Consider the following 15,779-nt stretch of genomic DNA (forward strand, 5'->3'; position numbering starts at 1 on the left):
TAGAACTAAAAGAGTTAACACTTGGTCGTTTTAGGAATTCAAAAACAAAAGACATTTTAATGTAAATTATAACAGGCAATGACATTTTCAGATTATACATACCAATTCACTCGCTCCAAATGAGACTATTACCTAGTGCTAATGGACTGAAACGTAGCTGATAACATGCAAAACAGGCTATTGAATAAACAGTTAGAATATGGATTTTGAGACGTGATGTCCATGGATCATCCACTCAATTCCAATTCTAAGAACATGTAGGTTTTGTTTTATTTTCTTCAATTGGCTGCATAAGTGCATATCTTTCTACTGACACCACAGGCTGTAAGGACAGAGATTGTAGAGGATGCAAGACTGACGCAAGAGCAAACTCTCAGTTGTGACCACCAAATAAACTGTGCAGACTTCAGAAGACCTTGGAATGACCTTGATCTTTACCAGCAAGCCATAATATCTGTTTTGACCTGTGGAAAAGGTCATTATCAAGACAATAAGTGACCATACCCTTCATTCTACGTCTGTATATTTGCTTTGGGATACCCAATGTAAGGTGAGAGGGCGGTAATGATGCCTCAGCACAAATAAAGGAGCTATATACTGTAGTGTGACTGACAAACAGTAGAACACTTAGAGCTAAGGAATACAAGTGAAAGGGTGACAAGAAGTAAGTCTGTTAGGAATAAAGTCTAGACAATGCAATCAAACTGTAAAGTATGTAATGACTGAAGGATTATATAGAGGACCAGGGAAAAAAAGGGAAGAGATATACTATAATCATAAAAATTAATTTTACAAAATTCAAATGTAGAGCTAGTTGAAGTGTGCTACTTCTATAAAGTTCCTGACATTTCCATTCTACATTGCACTCTCCAACTTTCCACACTATTGAGTTTGCACCATTTGTAATAAGAGGTATGGCTGTATACCGAGTAAAGATCACCTTAGGTCGCAAACGGGACCCAGCAGAAACAAGTCTCTTTTTCAGTGTTGTAGAATGTGTGTTGCCTGATATATATATATATATATATATATATATATATATATATCTCAGCATTTAAAAAACCTTTGAAATTCACTGAAAAAACTATAGGTTTCACACCAGTTATAGTTAGCTGGACATTTTACTCATACAAAACCATTGAAATTCCCCCGTTATAGTCAGTTGTACTCACTATAACTCGCGCGCCCGCAATCCACTGCTGATGATGTCACATATTAAATCATTCATGACATGGTCAGTGACATCACTGATGACATCACTGATGACATCTCAAATGACATCACTGATGACATCATCCAGTGAATGTGGTTTGCTTTGATATTTAAATATGTAAGCCACCTCCTCAATCCGTTTCAGGCCAAAAGGACCCCATCCCCGGTGCCCAAATGATGTGTTAATGGGAGAGGGCACATGGTCGCCCTCCCCAAGCTGCTTGTGGTCCTGGGGATCCCATTCCCAGGTCCCAAAGTCTGTTTTAGTTTTTTGTCCCTCCCAAACTCCTCATTTAGTTTCCCTAAACCCTTCCTATTTAGAATTATTACACCCCATTTTCCCACCACTCTCTTTGATCCCTCCTACATATTCTACTAAAGTGTATACCGATGTGTGTGGCAATCTCAGCTTGAAAATGATTGTAGAGGCAGATGAGATGGTCTCCAGCTGTAGGTTTGGTAATTACCTATTGAAATATGAGTAGTAATACTGTAATATTAATCTACATGCTACAAAATGCAGTTTGTGAGTTGGTCCTGTAGCTGTCAGGTGAGCCTTAACCTCTAAACCCACAGGAATTGAGATGTAGGCACTGGTTTCAATATACATTGTTGGGACTCTACAAGTAACTCATAACCAGGCAATCTGTGTTATAATGATTATTATTTTCTAGGATGCTTTTAAAAAGTATATCCAGGTCCTGCAACTCAAATCACCGCGCCCGCTTTTTTCCAGTTCCTGAATTCTATGATTTAGAATAATTATATGCAATTTTACCCATCTCAATCCTGTGATTTAATCAATTCCATTGCTTGTATGATAATGCGTTTTAAAATGTAAGCAAGATTCACAGGTAATGTGCCATCCAAGGCCAGAGGGCATGTGATGTCACACTCTAGACTCCAGTGATTTTGGATAAATGTAGTGTAAATATGCGAGGGTGTGGGTTTGCCAGTGGTAACAAATGGTTCTCAACATCAGTTTTGCAGGTTGGCAAAGTAAAATTTAGGAAATATTTTTTTCATAGAATCCCCTCCTCTTTTATAAGCTGCAATGCTGCTAGAAACTCCAATAAACTGTGTTTGAAAATTTGTAGACACACATTTAATGTTTTAGGCTCAGGAATTGTATCTTTGAGCACATATAAGAACTTTTCACAAACCCTCCTTTAATTCATTCTGTTTTAGAGTACAACGTAAGGAAATAAAGTACTTCCTGCCTGCTGAAGTTATTTTCACATATATTGTAAGTGTCTTTGGATATGCTCTATTCTAAAAAAATATCTAAAATAAATAAACACTCATTTGTTGTCCCTAGGGCGAGCAAGGAGTCAAAGGAGAAAACGGACAAGAGGGCATTCCTGGAAAGGAGGTAAACATCATAATATCAGTTGCACATTAACATTCATTGATAAATAAAAGTGAAAGGTTGTGCACTTCAAGATTTAACAACATGCATTCTTGTTTGAACTAGAAAGGGAACATTGTCTTCCAGCAATTTTCTAAAAGTCACAGGCATGTCGCACCTGCTGTTTTTGAGATTCTTCTCTTTGGCGGGACATTTACTACTATGGAATTGAGTACACCTCCAAGAACGTTATCTTGGATTAGTACTGGTGAACCCTGTTGCTACAGGACAGTATTCCATGATCTCTGTATAGACTTTGTGTTTCCCCCTCTTCCAAAACCCACTGCCAAGCATTTGAGCGGTTCAGAAACAGATTAATGTTCTAAGAGCAGCACTGTCATTGTGAAAACATTTTTTACCTTTCTTTTAACAGCATAGAAAGAAAGAAAGAAAGAAAGAAAGAAAGAAAGAAAGAAAGAAAGAAAGAGAAAGAAAGAGAAAGAAAGAAAGAAAGAAAGAAAGAAAGGACGATATATATATATATATATATATATATATATATATATATATATATATATATATATATATATATATATATATATATATATATATATACATGCAACATCACGCGCTGCTTCTGCGACGCAATCCAGGCCACACCAGCAATACTCTTTCAGGTGGTATATATATATATATATATATATATATATATATATATATATATATATATATATGCTCAGCATACAAAGTCCATAACCCACGCTCTCAGGAAGCAACACGGAGACACCAGATTGAGGCCAGTGCTGTTTAATCCACAACGCGTTTCGCCGACAAACGGCTTGATCAAGCCGTTTGTCTGCGAAACGCGTTGTGGATTAAACAGCACTGGCCTCAATCTGGTGTCTCCGTGTTGCTTCCTGAGAGCGTGGGTTATGGACTTTGTATGTTGAGCATAATTTTGTCGGATTCACTCCGCCGACGTCCACGCCACCTTTCATGGGTCAAGGGACCCGGAAGGAGTTCTGTTGCAAAACGAATATATATATATATATATATATATATATATATATATATATATATATCCCTTTCCTTTGAACCTTCTTTGCACTTGCAGAATGTTATTTGATTTTTTCTTGTTTCCCGTGACTAAGAGTATGAGGTGTCCTTCCGGTCACAGAAATGCGCTGACAGCTCGGAAAAGCCCCTTGCGTGTTGCTCTCCTTAGCTCAGGAAACATTTTTGTCTTGGTTCCTGCCCGGTTGCTAGAAGGGATCGTGTTCCACAGACCCGCCTCGAGACGAGTAAAGTATACCGTGCATCTTGTGAACTTTTCAATCAGCTTGACACTGGCAGATACTTTAGATGCATACAGCGTTACCGCTTTGCATTGTGAGCAGTAAATCAAGTGAGTGACATGCTGTCTTGTAAAATGTTATAGACTGTCATCAGCAGATCATTTCCATAAGAAGACATCGCAAAAACAGAGTTGTTTATGCTGCCGGATACTGGACAAGATCATTTTCATTGACAAATAATTTGCATGAAGCCATGATTGCACTAAGGCACTGTGATGGAAAGATCCAGAAAAGTGTAGTTCAGCACATAAGGATTGTATTGATGAGAGTAGAACATCCTCCTGTGTCACCTTGCCTCAGTGCCTTCTGATAATTGCAGGAAATATATACAGAGACTTAAATACGTCTGAAATTAAAAGGGAATGTGTTATGTTGTGGCCAGTGGCAAAACCTGTTCTGGACATTGGCAAGAACCAATCATTGATGATGTTTGTGTAGTTTTTTGATTAAGAAGGGAATTATGTTTTAACAACAGACTTCAGTAGAAATGTCCCACTTCTTTTGGCGCGTGATCCATAAGCAAAAAGCAAAGTACATCAGTGAGACATTGTCAAGGCACAATTTGGTAACCAGACCAAAATAATGTACTCCATGAAACTTTTACTCTTAGGCAGAGGGACTAGGACTTGGCTCAGGATAAAAAAAACAATCACATAGACTTCGGGCCTGATTACAAGTTTGGCAGTCTTGAAGTGGGCCGCCATGCCAGCGCCCCACTGCGAGACTGCCAAACCCGTACTGTTGCAGCACCTCATATTCCGATTGGAATACAGGTTGGGGGGTCATGCCGCAATGATCTCACGGCATTGCCTTTCAAAGGCTCATGTCTGCGCTTTAGAAAGGCACAGAGATGGAAGTTCCACAGCACGTTCTTGCACAACGTGGACTGTAGATGTGGCGCTGTGGCCAGAGCGACTGACACCGGACGCTGGGGCTCACAGTTCGATCTCCGGCACCGGTGGCAGGTCAGCCCAGCACCATGTGACTCTGGGCAATAGCTCACTTACTCTTCCCGACGGCCCCCAGTGCCGGGATGCCTCTGGGTAGCAGTGCGCTTTACAAATACTGGATTTACTTGACTGTTAAGTCCACATCGTGCAGGAACTTGTAGTGCGAGCATACAAGGGGACACAACATGGGCACCCCTGCATGCATCCCCTGGACCTTGTAGGACCCTCCTAATTTCCTCACCCCGCACTTTTCACTTGTAATATGTTTGATGGTGCCGCAGCAGGACAACCAAGTGTATTGGGGGCCCTAGACCGCTGCAAGACTGCCAAGGATTGCGGAACAATGGAGGTAGCAGCGTTCCTGTGGCAGCCCTTCTGCCCAACTCAAAATACGGCGTTCTGACCGCCGGGGCGGCATTAGCACCGCCACTGCGGGTTTGGCGGTCCAATCAACCGCAAAACTCATAATTAGTTCCTTAGTCTTTGATACACTTTTCTTGCTGATCTAAGAGTACTTAGGGTCAAACCTGCCATGGAATGTTAACATTTTTAAGGTTCAGATTGTTTTATATACTGATTTATGAATTTGAAAGGGAAATTGAACCCTGTATTCAAAGACAAAACCGTTTTTGGACTCAGTGAGCACACAACTGAATCACTTGTGTATGTTTTATGTATTTGCCCCAAACTCTTGTATTTAGAAAACAGTTTCCGCAACGTATTTTTTAATAAGAGAAAACTGAGATCAACTGGGGAGCCTGTTAGATACTGTTTTAGCGTCAGGGAAGATAGTGCTATAATAATGTTAATTACATTTTTAGATCAGGCTTATAAAGCACTAACTTAATGATTTCAGCACTTTTTCTATACCTGTATTCGATCCCATCTGTATCTAGATTTGAGAAAGTCAGTTTTATACATTGGTCTTAAAATACATGTGCTTTGTACATTTTGCGTATTTGCATTGAACTTCGGTGTTCAAGGAAAATTATCAACAATAGACTCTTGAATGCTAATTAAGATCTACCGTAGAAATTGCTCGAGACTGCCACAATGTCAGGGATAACAGTGCAATAATAATGCCAATGATAATATTAGACTAGGGTCACAAAGCGTTAATCCTGTAATTCGTGTAAATTGGTTTTATACTTTTCTAAATCATGTATTCAATTAAATTCTTAGACCAGATTCATAAAGAGTCAACTATGTGACCTAAATATATTGCTGTATAGTCTGAAGCAAACTTATCTGTGTGAAGATCTAAGCTAACTTTTTTATGTCTTGATTTCTATAATACTATGATTCTAGAACCTCTATCGATCACCTGATATTTTTGTGTCTTGTGATGTTTCGTACCTTTTATTATAATCCTTTGAGTAATATAATAAGCTTATATTACTACTACTACTTTGGTAACTGATCTACCTCAATAAAAGTGTGGTGCTGCATCTAAAATACAGAGGCATTCTTGTCTTACATCTTGGAACAAACAGCCAATGGGCTTGGCACATGGTATGTACCATTCAGTAAGTCGCTTTGCAAATAGATGTACAACATACGAGTTTCAACTACAACAATGCGCACAGCACATTTGTTCCAGTATCATAAGTATATAATTCTAATATAATCCTATGAAACTCTGCAGCTTCATAGCTGTATCTCTATATAAAGCTAGAAGGATATTAGGAACTAAAAAATTATATCCAAATTTATGATATAATTAAAGTTCTAACAGTTTAGCAATTATTGATGGTGCTTCATTACCACCTTCACTCCAAGCCACTGTGGCAGCATTGGAACCCAAAAAACCAGAGTAAAATACGAATACAACACAGCCAAAAGACTGCCTGAAGCACTCCTCTCCAACACCACCTTTCACCACCAACTCTCATCCAACCACCTATTCACTAAGGGGCTTAGGTACAAGCCCCCTGCGCCAACGATACGTCACTTTTTCCCATATTAAAAGTGACACACCAGCAGGGCAAAGGGCGTGTAAATAAGCCCCCAAGTACTTACAAGCAAGCTGGAGTGCTCCATCACTGGAGCAGCCCGTATGCTGCTCCTTTAGTTTCTTTTTAATGGGATATGTGGCTGTTTGGAGGTGGTGGAAGTGGAAGAAGGAGTCATGGCCTTCTGAAAACTTAGGAGGGCGAGTATGTGTGGTGGGGAAAAAAATGGAGAAGAGGGGTCCAACCAGAGACCATGTTGGTGGCAGCCTAAGAGGTCTCAAAGATCGGTAACCACTTTCTCTGTTATCTGAAAATTCTTGTCAGGGTTTTGTTAAGAATGGGACTGACAGTAAATATAGAAACAAGCCTTTTCGACTAATGGAAGAACCAGAACACACCTACATGTGGCTGATAGGTGCAAAGCAGAACCAGCACATATGTACAATCATTAGACCCCTCAAATTCATCAAACCCATACACACGACACAAGAAAAGTACACCTAGACCTCATTAAACAACTGCTAGTGATCAACATAACAACTAAATACATTTAAACTGATTTTGGAACCTAAACGTGTCATTGGATAATAGACACGTGGAGAAGTTTGGCTCACTGGTTAGAGCGGCAGACTCTTGCAGAGATCAGGCCCGGGACCAGGGTTCAAGTCCCGACGCGGCAGGGTCTTGGGCTCAATGTCCGCAGACTCGATAATTCTCGCCTCGACGCCTACTCTAAACATGGGTCTCACGCTGCAACTCTGGGCAATAGCTTGCCTAATCTCCACAACGGCCCCTACAACACTGGGATGCCTGGCTTCACCTTGGGGGTGCCCAGGAGGGGCCTCTCACAGGGAGAGCCAGGAAGGGTGCCACTGTGTTATACAGCGCCGGAACGCCCCGTTGGGGCAGCTGTGCGCTTTACAAAATACTCTACAAATACACTACTACAGCCGTTATGAAACAGATAACAGTAGGATGCAATTTGACCTTAAAAGAAACTGAACTAACCATGGTCAGATAGTGGCAAAATTGGTAGTTATTAGAAAACAGTAGAGGTGACAACAACAAACTTGCAACAGGGACGAAGTAGATAGTGTAAAACGAAATGGGCGAGAGAAGCTAATAAAATTGTGATAAGGAGAAAGGAGTTGGTGGCCAAGGAACACAGTAAAACAGTAGAGTTGATGATGTAGAGGAAGAGAAAAAGTAAGTAGTAGAGTGTGGAAGGAAAGTAATTGGAAAAAATGTGGGCTACTTGTGTTATGTTTTGTAATGTACCACAATATAGGCCTGGGTAGTCACCTAACCTGTCACCTATATTTTCCCTGCCATTGTACTACACAACAGTTTTTGGTATTGACCTTTTAGCTAGTTAAGGTGCTGCATAAATGTCTTGTGGTTTTCCCAGAAAACTAGCCTCATTTATTATGCATGAGGATTCTCGGAATCAACACAGGATTACCATCTTCTGCATAAGAACTATGTATAAGAGTCATCCCTTTTGCCATCCTTGGCCAACATGACACAGCAAGGTAGAACTCCCTAAGGGTACCTCCTTGGGTATATATACACCATATCTTTGCTGGGGCAAGCAGAGGAGAAAGACTTACATGCTGAGACCCTGACGCGTGATGCTGAGGTTCCTGCATGCAGACACTCCAGCTCACAATGATCTGCCATCCCTCGCGGGGTGTCCATCACAAGCCCAAGACGGGGTCCCACAGTCTCTCACTTCAGGTAATGGGGTTGGCTTCAGTCCTAAGGGATTATTGGCTCTACACCTACATATATGCTAGGTACACTTAGATACATCTAGTTAGGTTTGCATTGTAGGAGTACGCATTATTATTGCCATGTATTTATATGCCTGCCTGTGTTAATTGTTTTGTCACTATGGTAGGAATCTACCATCTTTTTACTCTATTGGTGCGTATAATCATTTCGATCTGTTTCTGTTTTATGGTCGTTTCAGCACACCTATTTTACACTAGAATGACGCTGGTTCAATAAATTCTTATTGAAAACGTCCCGACCGTTTATTCTTTGTATTTCTCTGAGACAAAGAGAGCACGAGTGACAGAGCGAAAAGTATTGTACTGTTTGCATGATCACTGATGGGCCAGAGTTGTCATGTTCAATAGTTGCCAGGAACTATTCTCTCCTTGGTAAGAGGGGTTTACAGTGGCACTGTGAACTAGCTGGTATAAAGGCAAACATACCCGGTGGGGGTGTCTGGAATCAGTCTGGGCACCAATACCACAGTCTATGTTGTCTAAAAGCACATATCCTATATAGGTTTATAGGAACTACACAACACTTGAAAGATGAATGTTAAGGGATAAGAAAGACGGATTACTGGAAGAAAGACGCTCATGCTATCTCTTTTCTCCTTTTTATATTTATGGTATTTATAACAGCAGTATCTTGCTGTATGTGGCTGTAAAATATCTTAGACAGCAGGATGGAGAGCGACTAAATTGTATATAATTTATGACCCAGAAATAGTCATGAACTCTCTGGCATGGGATAATTCAATTGATTAATAGTTGAGATATATAGTTGCCTGTTTTCACTGGCATGACAGGGAAATCTCACCAAGGCTGTCTATTCACCAAAATGTCATCGCAGACCATTATTTCATCTAATCGCGGACCCTGGTGACAATATTAGGCATGATATCACTGACATATTCCACCTCAAATTAAACCCAGCCATATGCAAATCATGCTTGCCCCAACTGCAATAGGAATAGTCCTGCCTGAAATGGCAAGCCAGGACTTCTTTGAATCGGAACATAAGCACTCAAGACTGGTTTCATCCTGATTGGGAGCGCCACAAATGTCCAAGTGCACTTTTGAGTTTAAGAGGGTATGGATGTCCTACAAAGAAGAAAAAGTAACATTTGAGAGTACTTCATTCTTCCCTTTTGCATCCTTATTGTCTTCTTAAGGTTCCGAACATATGTATCTCTATGTGTGTAAATACATTGACTGATTGATCAGTTTTAATATTCTTAATAAAGTGGCAATAGACGTTTGGAAAAAAATTTAATTTACTTGTGAAAATTTGGTAATTTAACGATGTAACGAAACAGTTTGCTGCATTATTAGTAGGTCACAGATAAAATATAAGGCATAGCATTTGGTTGTTAAGTTCGGGTGAGTACTCCTCATAATAATACTCCATAAACATTTGAAGAACATGAGCCATCAACTATTTCTTTTTATTTTTGGCTTATACTGTGCCAGGATGATATTTGTATCACTTAGGGGCCAATTCCGATCTGGGTCAGAAGGGCACCAAACGCGATCCGGCTGGAAAAAGTTCGAGCCGTACGCGTTTTTTCTGCCCGCCTTGTACACCTGTACGTGCAAGCAAGTATGATGCAAGCAAAGCGAAATTCACCGACCAAGTCGTTTCTGTGTCTGCACCGCTCGGTACGACTTGTCCGTAAGCTGACCATGCCGTGCAATGGATGCGAATTACGACTGAGCCAGTACTATGCATGCGTCGGACAGCCAGTGCGAGCCAAAGTTTCCGGCTCGGAAAATGTCCAGGACGGTACCTTTGGGGGACTGGGTCGGACCCACTGTCATTCGCAGCCTTACGACTCGGACACAGGGGGAGACCCAAGGGTCTCCCCAACACAGGCATTTATGGTGCGGATGGCACCAACGCGTACCCACTGTAGGGGGCGTCCTTGTACGAGACGTACCCCTTCAGTCATTGGGAGCCCATGTACTCGTCTTACGACTGGCTCCCATTGACTTCTAAGGGAGTTGACCGAACTAAGTCCGGCAGCATGCGGCTGCATCATACTCGCTTGGTCGGACTGCAGGACTCCGGCACGGTCGGAAAACACTCCGGATCCAGCTCGGTCGGAGAGCTTTCCGACCGAGATCCGAATCGGCCCCTTAATATCGTGTATTTTCCTTGTGAATGATCCATGGCTTTTACTTCACTACAATTACATACATGACATACTGAATGTTCTCTTGTGTGCTCACTTTGGCTGTAGCATTCAAATTACATTTTTGGTTTCGGAACCTTGCGAATATTCCAGTCACACCGAAATCCTGTAATCAGAGCTGTACTGATAAATTGTAGAGCTTCATAAGTGAGACAACAATCATCAGGTTATTAATGAGAAGAACGTCTCCTGCGTTCATCGGAACAGCATCAATCATTGTCTGTTTCAGCCCTGGATGAGATCATTTCAAGCGCAATAAAACATTTAAAGTTTCAGCTAACGTTTTTTTTAAAAACTGCAAAAATCAGATTAAATATTTATGATTATATTGCATTGGCTTTCCAGAGTACTGGCACTTGCCCAATAGAGTCAGTAAGATCACAGGCACACACCAAATTCTCCTGCTGGTTATTCCTGTGTCCAGTAGCATAGTACACATGCCTGGTACAATATACATAGAGAACAGTCCAATTCTTAATAAGAAACACTCAGACTGTGTTAGCCTATTCCCAGGTATAGCCTTTTCTCTGAAATGAAAAGACTTTCTGAGTTCTTCTAACGTGTCTTGTAGAATCCGCCTGGTTGCAATAGCGCGTTGCCACTGCTTGTTCAGATGCTTATTGCAGTACCAAGTTATTAGTTCTGCTCATCAAGCAGTAACAGAGCTGCAGCATGCACTTTCTTGCACAGTGGAAAACAGGCAGTAGAGTTGGGCAAATTCTATTCAGGTGCCAAATCTAGAAGAATGGATACTCAAAGTGCTTTGAGCTCTTTCATTTTATCCTCTGCCACTAGTTTTCAGGTGACACTATTACTTGCAGATGGACATCTTTATCAATTCTTAAATCTAGTCAACTGTCCTGAATGGTCTTGTGCAATCTTAGTATGGCCTTTAGGGAGAAGAGACGATTGCTCTATCTAGTTTTTTGTTGCCTAGCTGCAGTTTTATGGCCTTTAAGGGGGTTGGCACGGAGGATTGAAAAAGCCATCCTCAAGGAGGAGGCACCTGCTGTACTTCTGCTGTGTATGATTGCTCTGAGAACCGCGAAAAGAGCTGTCTGCACTGCCAAGACACAAAGAAGAAGTGCTGTGAGTGTTCACCTGCACTTTACCCAAGAACTGTTAAAAGGCACTAACATGCCCAGTAACCTGAGAGTTTCATATACTAGCAGTCCAGCAGTTCCAAGACACATGGCATGTCTCTACTTCTGCTTCTTTCTTCGGTAGCCCCCCACCTAAACTCTCGCAGGTACATAGGTAATGAAGGAACACTAACAGTCACAGCAACTAATATCTTTAATATGGGGTGATCACCATGTGAGTGACTCAGCAACCAATTACTGAGGAGAGCAAACATGTTGCCTCTCTCTTGATATACCTGTTTGGCTCTACTGAGACAGCTAAAGCTGTTCTCTAGCCTGCTGTCAACATGCTTACTTAGCTTACATAGGGGAGCATCAAAAACCATGGCAGGGGGCAGGGCACATTTAGCTCTAACAATATCTGATTTTCCCCTTAGTGTTCTAAACACTGATTTGAAAATAATCAAAAATCACCAAGGGGGCAACCTATTTTCTGATAAGTAACGTGTATAACATTCAAGACAGACCTGGTATAACCTGATCTTAAATTCACCACTGACGTTAGACAATAGCTCCAAATGACACCAAAATAGGTGCTCCCAACATGATATAAATGCAAATGCTACAATATGAAGGGTGTTTCTTTTACAATTCATTTCTCTCAGGTGTGGTACTTCAGTTGGCTCAACTGAAGTAAACCGCAACTCCTGGAGTGCACTAGAGGTTTTTAAATGCAAATCTAGTCCTTGGTGGTATAAAGTCATTTGACACCTGATCCAAAATCCACTGTATTTTAGAATGTAGATAACTAGTTTGTGTTCATTTTCATTCACTCGTGAAGAAGTAGGGGCTTAACATCTTTGGCAACCTTGCCCCAGGATGGTCTCTGACCTGATGGCCAGCTGAGCTGGGATCACTCCCTATCCTCGTCAAGAAGGCCAGAAACGTGGGTGTCATTTTTGATGATAGTTTATCCTTTATACATCTCGCCAATGCAGTGGTTTCCTCATCCTTTTATGTTTTAAGGATGATAAAGAAATTGCTACCTTTTCTCCTAGTCAGCACTGGGAGAACACTTATCAGCGCTCTGGTTATGGCTAAGGTTGACTATTGCAATGGCCTTCTAATCAATGCCCAAAAAAGGGTTCTGGGTAGGCTGCAAGTGGTACAGAACGCAGCAGCCAGGATATTGTCAGGTACCCTGAAGTTTAAGCCAATTTTCAATGTGGTGAGACAGCTCCATTGGCTGCCCATAAAAAGTAGAACCAAATTTAAGGTGCTATGAATTGCCTATAAGGCACCTCACAACATAGGACCTGAATACCTGAAGAAAGCTTTTCTGGAGTACTCACCCAGCAGATCCCTGAGCTCTTCAGACGCCAACCTTCTGATCGTCTCTCGAACTGATGAAAGCCAACTGGGGTGATAGAAGACTCATAGTGGCCACTTCTAAGCTGTGGAACTCGCTCCCCCTTCAGTTTAAGGCCAGCCCCACCCTGCTTTCATTCAGGAAACAAGTCAAAACTTGGCTCTTTAAGCAATAAGCGGCCAGCTCTCTGCTTATCCTTCCAGTTCATAGCGCTGAGACACCTATGGGTATTTGTGCGCTTTAGAAGTTGTTGCATTAAGTGAGAGAGACAAAAGAGTATTAGCAGAGGCCAAAATACTGGAATGAGGAGGGCAGGCGCAAGGATCAACAACCTTGACTAGTCCAGGTGGATGGTTTTGACTTCAGCCAAAATGGGGTAGAACACCTTATATTGATGAGGCCTTGAAGGGGGAAGGGGGTTAAAGTGTTTAACCCACTCACTGAGAGAGCATTTGCAGATCATAAGGATGGCCGTTGTGAATATTTTAATGTATGTAAGAGAAAATGGGTTATTGATTGAGGGAGCTGAAACCCTACAACAACCACACTCCTCGTCAAGGTGAATCACAAAAGTCACTAAATTAACTTCTGCTTAAGCCTAAGTAGCTTGGTATAAAAACAGTCAGGCTTAACTTTCGGCAATATGTAAAGCATTTATACAGCACATAAAAAGTAATGAAGTGAAAACACAACACAAGAAAGACCTCACACCACTTTAGAAAAGAGAGCAATATTTAATAAATAAAATGAGACCAAAATGACAAAAATCCAATCAGTAGAACCAGAGATATGCCAACACAATACAGAGTGCACACAGCAGACCCACCTCACACTTCCACTCCCTCTTCCCCCCAACCCAAACTCCTACCCGCTTTCCCATTGATGATGTCTTGTCTGCCCTTGCCCTTACCCCTTTGAAACTCCAAAAGTCCTAAAAAGCTCTCCCACATCCAAACCCATCCCTTCCACTTCACACTCCACCCAAGAGAAATAGCACCCGCCACCCCCTCGGACCCCAGCCCAAAAAGAAAACCTCCTCAGGACAACCCCACCCCACCCCTCCCTGAACATCGACCCCCTCCATCTCAAGTACCATCTTTGAGGTGCCTGTTGTACCCAATGGATGCCCCTTTGTGAGGAGGTTTCTGGCAGTGTCAGTAAGGGCAAGTTATGTCTCACAGTATTGTGCTGTGACACTGGAAATGTGAATGGACTGGCCATTGGCCTTTTTTCCCTTTTGGAATGTTTGAGTATAAATAGATATTTTCTCATATATTAAGATATTGATCCTGCCATTACTATTCAAACTATTTGATGTTGTATTGTTAGTGATGTCTGACTACAGTTGTGTATATTTGATCCATGATTGCTTATCCATTTGAAGTGGTTAGTGTGATGTGTCCTTGAGTCCAGTGCTGGCCTTAAACAGGACAAGGGGTAATGTTGGAGGGATGTATACGTGGGATGAACTGAGACTGATGCAGACATTGCATTGCATTGGGTGTCCGTTTGTCCTGGCCAATGTCCACACCATTTAGGTTACAGCTGTCCCCATGATGTAGGTTGTATATGTGTTTGGTGTGTTCAAGTTGGATATTTGTTTATCCACACATGGAGGGTGATAACTTGTCATACCTTTGTGGAGTTCTCCATGGAATGTGGCAAATTGCCTGTGCGTATCTTGCACCTACTTTATCTAGATGTGTAACATATGCAACCAGTGAGTTCCTCATGATTAAGGACGTGCCCCTCTGTGAACCCTACCTTGATTTAATCTCAAAATCTAAAGATAGGGCCTTGTATTTTAAGTTCAGAAGAGGTACGCTGCCAGTGGGTGAATTGACTGCCTGCTGGAAAATCCCGGCCCAAACTTCCCCTTTTTGCCCTTTTTGCCCATTCTGTGTGCTTAGGGTTGAGTCTGTTGCCCACTTCCTATTTGAATGCCCCGCCTACAAAGTTCCGCGATTGAGGTGGTTGAAACCATTGTGTATGGAGTTGGGCACCAGAACACATAGCCGCAATGCGTATTCTGAAGTCCGATACTCGGCCTTTGTTCGTGTGCGGCATGGCTAAGTTTTTTAATTGGACTTGGATGATTAGATTCAAAAGGCTAAATGAAATTGTTTAATGATGGTCATTTTGTTAGACCCTTTTATCTATTTTATTGATGTTGTGTGTCTTTTTTATCCCTGTGAATGGTTTTTTACTGTGTTATGTAACGCTTTTTAAGATATGTTTTTATCGAAATAAAGCCTATTTGACTTGACTTGAACATATGCTATTTGTGCTGTGTTTGCTTGCATGAGTTGCACTTACAGTTCCCTACACCTGCACTGCACATGGTAATGCTATTGGCTGTCCCTGTTATACTTCAATCCACAGATCCAGGCCCCATTGAGTTTTTCAGGCATATGCAAAATTGTAGTGCGCCTCAGGACCCCAACCTTTCATGGTTTCCCATGATAGAGGCATAGCTATCCACCAGGGAGTGTTTCCATTGTGTCATTAGAATGCTTCTCACACTGATTCTATGTAATTCCA

The 15,779-nt window shown here is 41.6% G+C and overlaps 1 protein-coding gene across 1 annotated transcript in view; it reads left to right on the top strand.

The window, feature by feature from the left end:
• Positions 1-15,779, top strand: part of LOC147707467 (collagen alpha-1(XIX) chain-like) — a 1,668,057-nt gene that overhangs the window by 1,178,766 nt on the left and 473,512 nt on the right. Inside the window, exon 13 of the mRNA XM_086925649.1 lies at positions 2,531-2,584. Coding sequence (XP_086781775.1) covers positions 2,531-2,584 — 54 coding nt within the window. The remainder of the gene's footprint in view (positions 1-2,530; positions 2,585-15,779) is intronic.

The sequence above is a fragment of the Lissotriton vulgaris genome, chromosome 6 (assembly GCF_964263255.1).
Source record: "Lissotriton vulgaris chromosome 6, aLisVul1.2, whole genome shotgun sequence".
NCBI lineage: Eukaryota > Metazoa > Chordata > Amphibia > Caudata > Salamandridae > Lissotriton > Lissotriton vulgaris.